Source organism: Solanum dulcamara, chromosome 2 (assembly GCF_947179165.1).
Source record: "Solanum dulcamara chromosome 2, daSolDulc1.2, whole genome shotgun sequence".
Lineage (NCBI taxonomy): Eukaryota > Viridiplantae > Streptophyta > Magnoliopsida > Solanales > Solanaceae > Solanum > Solanum dulcamara.
Genome location: NC_077238.1, coordinates 61254614 through 61261153, shown reverse-complemented (window position 1 = coordinate 61261153; position 6540 = coordinate 61254614). Strand labels below are relative to the sequence as shown.

At 35.7% G+C, this 6540-nt stretch overlaps 2 protein-coding genes across 4 annotated transcripts; one reads left to right on the top strand and one right to left on the bottom strand.

The window, feature by feature from the left end:
• LOC129876281 (proline-rich receptor-like protein kinase PERK8) lies at positions 1-2032 on the top strand. Of its 2 annotated transcripts, none has more exons than XM_055951678.1 (3): positions 1-188; positions 814-1545; positions 1677-2032. In XM_055951678.1, exons 1-3 carry the CDS (start codon positions 101-103, stop codon positions 1706-1708), a joined length of 852 nt encoding a protein of 283 aa, XP_055807653.1. In that variant the 5' UTR covers positions 1-100; the 3' UTR covers positions 1709-2032. The 2 variants fall into 2 exon arrangements, with proteins under 2 accessions (XP_055807653.1, XP_055807645.1); XM_055951670.1 differs by having other exon boundaries at positions 2-188; positions 805-1545.
• A 654-nt stretch (positions 2033-2686) lies between these two features.
• Positions 2687-6113, bottom strand: LOC129880609 (rhomboid-like protein 14, mitochondrial). 2 transcript variants are annotated; one of them, XM_055954704.1, is made up of 3 exons: positions 6083-6113; positions 5468-5851; positions 2687-3648 (listed from the first exon to the last, which is right to left on the bottom strand). In XM_055954704.1, exons 2-3 carry the CDS (start codon positions 5684-5686, stop codon positions 2872-2874), a joined length of 996 nt encoding a protein of 331 aa, XP_055810679.1. In that variant the 5' UTR covers positions 5687-5851; positions 6083-6113; the 3' UTR covers positions 2687-2871. The 2 variants fall into 2 exon arrangements, with proteins under 2 accessions (XP_055810679.1, XP_055810680.1); XM_055954705.1 differs by having other exon boundaries at positions 6079-6096.
• Between the last annotated feature and the right edge of the window lie 427 nt (positions 6114-6540).

The following is a 6540-nucleotide window of genomic DNA, read 5'->3' as shown; positions in this document are numbered from 1 at the left end:
GGACCCCACTTTTCCTCTTCTTATTCTCAAGTCTCAATGTTTGTAGCTGCCAAAGCTATCTGCATTTTTCTGGCAATTCAAAGAGATTAAGCAAATTGTCATGGATTCAAGAAGCAGCATTATGAAATTCTACATTCTTGCCTTACATACATATCAAGTGCTAGCCTCAAGTCCCTTTGGTTTAAGAGGTAAGTATGCAAATACAAGTAAATTTCAAAGAATTTAGATGTTGTGCTACTGAGTTGAGAGAGTGTAGCTATATTTAACTCAATCCCTATTTGTTTTTCTCACATACATATAGGGTTCGGGTTCTGCTGAAAAAGAGGTCGATTGGTAGCTGGTTAGGAGAAATACTATACATGTATTAGATTATGTATAAGTAATACCATGTTTGGTAGTTAGTTATGACAACATATAAAATTAATATGCTATTTGCTTTACAATTTAACAACATGCATAACTAATACATGTATAAGTTATGAAAAAAATTATGCACAATTTTTTGAAATTGGTAACAACAGGTACAAATTATAACTAATACATGTATAAGTTATGAGAAAATCTATGCACAATTTTTTGAAATTGGTAACAACAGGTACAATTTTATGCAGAATAGAAGATAGAACAATTAATACATGAATAACTACATCCTGCACAACTAATCACAACTAATCACTGCTTAAATTAATACATAAATTTTCTTCATAACTAATTCATGTATTACTAATGTCTGCATAACTCTATCCAACAACCAAACGACTAGTTTAATCCGCCGCTAAATTCATGTGCTTTCGTTTTTGCTAGAAAATGCAGATAGAGCCAGGATAACTCCTAGCCTTGGAGGTTACCAGCGTTTACGACTCCTGCAGGTTGAATCAACTAGTCCAGAAAACTCTTTTCCATACGGAATTTATACTTCTCCTCCTCCTCCTCTTTCCGGAGTTGTACCACCAACAAGTCCACAAATTAACTCTCCTCCATTAGGGGTATCCACTCCTCCTCCTACTCCTTCGAAGTCCGTGCCACCCAATCCACAAATTAACTCTCCTCCATTAGTGGTATCCACTCCTCCTCCTCCTTCGAAGTCCGTGCCACCCAGTCCACAAAACTCTTCTCCATATGGGACATTCACTCCTCTTACTCCTGGTGCTATGCCAACACCTTTACTTCCCACTTCTCCACCACTACCATCTCCAAGTGCACAAACCCCACAGCATAATGCACCTAAGCCACCAGCAGTTAATCAGCCACCACCGAATAGTAATCATTCATCATCACCACCAACTCCTCCAAAGAAACCTGAAAATGCTGTTTGGTGTGTGGCCAAGCCAACGGTACCAGCAGACTTGATTCAGCAAGCATTGGACTATGCTTGTGGTTCTGGTGCTGGTTGTGATGCCATACAACCCAATGGGGCGTGTTACCAGCCGCCTACTCTGCTTTCTCATGCTTCTTATGCTTTCAATAACTACTGGCAGAAGAAGAAACAGGGAGGAGGAACTTGTGACTTTGGTGGCACTGCCATGCTCGTCACTGTTGATCCAAGTAAGACTTTTCAACTCCGACAGACGATGGAAAGAATTTTCACACTATCGTTGTATTTAAACATGTTGTATAAATAGCATGTCTTATTTTTCGTGTTACTCATGTCGTTAAATTTGTTCTATATTTAATAGGTTATGATCAGTGTCGTTTCACGTACAACTAATCTTGGAAGACAACACTTGAGATCAAGAGGACTGTACAACAATGCCATGTTCTATTTTTCGTGTTACTCAAGTCGTTAAATTTGTTCTATATTTAATAGGTTATGATCAGTGTCGTTTCATGTACAGTTAATCTTGGAAGACAACACTTGAGATCAAGAGGACTGTACAACAATGCCATGTTCTAGACCAGATGGACACTATGTTTTTGCATATGTTATTTTTGTTTACTACTAAGGACTGAAAGACACTAGTTTCTTTTTTGTTTCATCGTTCTTTTTTCTTATTCTTACTTATTTAATATAGAGGAACTCTATGGTTATGTATTGCTACTTCACAATTTATATGAGACATAGTAATTCGATTAAAGACATTCTTAAAACGTAACAAATTTATCTCAATAAAGAACTAAAATCAGAAAGTCTTAATCCAAAATCCAACATAGATATGACCTATCCATTCTGCCTCCGCTAAAGCAGGCGTTTAAGACAGACCAAAACGATGCACAATGCCCACAAGTGACTACTTGATTCGAATTCTATTATTGTTAAACCAGGATGTAACATATTTCCTTTTCGCTTTGGTCTGCTCTTGTTGTGCTTGGTGTTATCGCTCACAACGGAAAGTAAGTACTAAAATATTGCCCAACCTGTGGATTACACTAGGAGGCTGTTGTCATCATGATGTCCTAAACAGCTTGCACCAATGGAAAACACTAAAGAACTCCAAAGTTTGATCTCCTGTGTTTGCAAACTCGATTTTTTTAAAGATGGTCCTAGTTATGGATATATCAATCACACCGTCCAAATAACCTTTATTGGCAAGGGTAATTAAACTGGTCAAATACAGGAAGCTGAACATCCTACCTATTTGTGACAAAATTGAAGTAAAATGGAAGTTTGCAGGTAAAAGGATTCCATGTATTAGCTAAGGCAGAAACTGCTCTTTGGATGCATGACAAGACAAAGGGCAATACGATATGTACATAATTTCAACCTTTATATACGTTATGTCCATTAAATGAACAGCTATTGTACCTGAACAGTAAGGTAATTACTACTTTTTCTTTGAATTATACAAGATATCCTTTATGGCATCTTCAGGATCTACAATCCTACTTCAATATGACCATTTCCAAAGAAAGATATTAAGCCAATCTCCATTATCATCTACCATATCTTTGAATTCTCCGACGCCGCAACTCATCCAACGATAGATCTTGAATCTCATCTGTTGAACTAAGAGATGACCGTCCATCAACAGCATGACTTGTGCCACACATCTCACAAACACTTAACCAGACTGAATTATCAAATGTACATCCTTGGCAGCTCCACACTTGAGAAGTATCACTTGTCTGTCTCCCCCCAACGGTTCCTCTGCCGCCAAATCTTGGTTGGCTTCGGAATAAGCACTTCACAAACCTTAAAGGCCAGTTCAGTGCATGGCTAAGACCTCTGATGATTGTCGTCAGTAGATTTGCACCTGAATACGATGCTTTTAAACGCAAAAACAGAAGACCAGCAAGTATTCCACCAAGGTGACCAAGAAATGAGACACCAGGGACAAACATTTGTATGAGAATCAGTTCTGCCCAGGCAGCATAACGAGTCGGTACCAACAGCCCATGAACATATGTATAATCATCTGATTGTGCATTAAGAATAACTTTCATGGCGAAGAGGACACCAGAAAACCCCACAGCATATTCCTGATAGTAGGGCCTCTCATAGTCAAAGAACAGCAGAAGTGCTTTTGCAAGCAATAGCGTGATGCCCTGGGACATAGCAACTAAGGCTGCAACTGTCGATGCAAATTCTGCACTTCCTATTGATGTCTCCAACTGAATCCCCTTCCACAGAAGTGAGAGCATATTATAGACTAGGTGAGAATCATTCAAATGGTAGAATGCTGATAGGAAAAATCGTTTCAGGTCCTTGTACTGCACAAGCAAAAGCAAAATATTTATTCATCAGATGATATAAACAGAATAATTTGACACATGACCTTCCAAAAACTAAAACATGCAGCTCAGGAAAGCAGTTAGCCATACAATTCACTAGCACTACAGCAAAAAGGAATATCTACAGAAAGAACAAAAGGAGTTCAGACATGCGAACTGAAATGATACGTCCAAAAGTAACCATAATATGAACACTCCTAAGATCCTTTCTGGACCAAAACTTCAGAAAGTACCACAATTAATACACTAAAGCATGCTGTACATCCTGGAACAGCAGAGGAAAATATTAGTACAACTTTTGATCACCTGACTCTCTCATTCCCCTAAAACTATATCAAGTGATGTGCAGCACAAAGCAGAAACATGTAAATCTTAAACACAAACCCTATCAGTTGTAAGGAAGAATCGGCATGTTCTTCAGTAATATCAAGGGTCATTACTCTACATTCAGTTGTTCAAGAGATGCCATGAATGTCCTGATCCAATGATATAACACATTGGTTAGATAAAATAAGTCTGCAATCTTATCTTTCCATGTCATTTCTACTCATAAGGGGAAGAACACATTATTATTCTGAGAGCATCTTCCTCTTCACTAATCAAACAATGAAAAAGAAGTTCTGGGACAGATATTTATAGCGAAAGCAACTAATTTAAGAGGGAAAACCACATTAAAATCTGTTTGATAACCACATAACAATCTGTTTGATAACCACATTAAACCCACACCAAAATTTGGTTGATAACCACATAAAACCCACATCAAAATATGAGTAGTATAATGACAGAGTAGGGTTAAAAAAATGACACTCCATCTATCATGAGAAAATATTGCAATACATACAAAGAAAAACTCAAATACAACACAAGAAAAACTCAAATACAACACAAGCCAATTGCTGAAAAACATTTTTTTTTAATTTGCTACACAAGAGATGAGAGTTGATGGCTTTGTAAGAGCAGAATTAATATATTAAGTTAAAATTCAAGGCTATTTAATTCTTTAGGACCTTCTATTTTATGTAGTTCCTGCTATAACCTCTACCTATCTGGCTTGGTGATTGTTGGATAGATGATATGATGAAGTGTTTGTAACAAAGAAATAGAATTTTTTTAAATAAAAATGCCAAAAAAGTTTGCATAGCTGTTTCATTTCTCAAATTGGGGCTTTAAGAATCTTTAATTTGATAGCACCAGGGGATGGAATATTTAAGCCAAAACTGAAGACAAATAGTCCACTACCATTCTCAATCTTGGACATCAACATCCTTCAACCTGATTAAAATAAAATCTTTTAGGCATAAAACGAACTAAGAGTTGCATTAAGTGTTGCCAAAGGCTCATGTGAGGCACACTTAAGCCCTGAAGCTCCGTGTAGGCGTTTCACCGTACTTAGGTTGCGCTTCCGTGTAGCGCATGGCATTAAGGCATGCGCCTCATTGTACTAAACAATAATTATGATTGGCAAAAAGATATATCACTTGTTAAGGAAATCATTATGAATTAAGTGGTTACTTTTTTCTTGCATTTTACATATATATTTTTGCTCTTTTCTTTGTTGCGGGCATAGTATAATTGGGTTTGCCCTGGAGCACTTTTTTAACACTTTTCACCTTTGACAACACTGGTCGCATAGAATCGTTTTTCCAGATATTCAATAACACAGGGTCCTAAATCAACAAACACAAAAGTAGAACAACAGCAGTATGAACTTGCTAAGAATTTTCAGGAAGGACCCATACACCGAATTCAACATGTAATATAGCGAAAAAGCAAGAGATGGAAATTCGTTTCATACCTTAAGGATGAGATGTGGATTAAACCATACTTCATTGATGGTAGGGAGTATAGGATGAAGAAAACTTGGCCTTAAGTATATAATTGTATTAGCAGCAATAAGTCCTGCTGTAAACGGTGGTTTTCTCTCCAGCCTGTAAAATTCGGTCACTGTATGCAGCGCTAACAGAGGTAGCATACCACGTGAAACTGAATTCCATCTTCCCCTTCCTCTTTCCATTGTTTGATTTTGATTCTGCAAACGAATTCATTCAAATTTATATCTATTTTTCTTCATGAAAACTGTTGAACATTCTCTTACGAATCTTGGTTCACAAGAAAAGACTATTCCAGATACTTCTTCTCCGATCCGACCCGACACATTCAAGTCGGTAGCAGTCTTTCTCTGAGAAAAATTGGATAAATATTCTTAAAAATTTTGATATTAATATTAAAAGTCAAGATATTCATAAATAAATGCACACTCAAAATAATAAGGTAAATAAAAACAAGCTATATGAACATAATAAGATAATACATCTGCAACAAATTAACAATAACAAATTTTTATAAATATTAAATAAAAGAATCAACATTATAAATTTCAATTAATTAAAAAAAAGTTAAACATACTCACACATCACACGGACCAATATCGAAATTAGCACTAATGGAACAAAATCAAAATTTACAAAACAAAATATATATATGTATTGAAGGAGAAGAACCTTCCTATTCCTATTTAAAAAGGAAACATGTGTTTCCTTTATTTTATTTGGACTCGAGATTGAGAATCCTAATTCATAACTACTACAGCAACTTCTTCATATTTTCAAAAAATAATTCTAAAAAAAAACATTGAAAAAAATATCAAAGACCGTTGGTTACCTTTCCCCTTCTACTAAAATTAGATTTCTTATATGAAAGCTCACATTAATTCTACGGTAAATTTTGAATAAAATTTAAAGTCCTGTATATTTGCGTTTCATACATAGTTCAAACAAGGAATAATTCAATAAGCAAAGTTTTAGATTATTTCAGAGTTTTAAAATTATAAATATTATGATAATAATTAAATAACAATTATTGAAAATG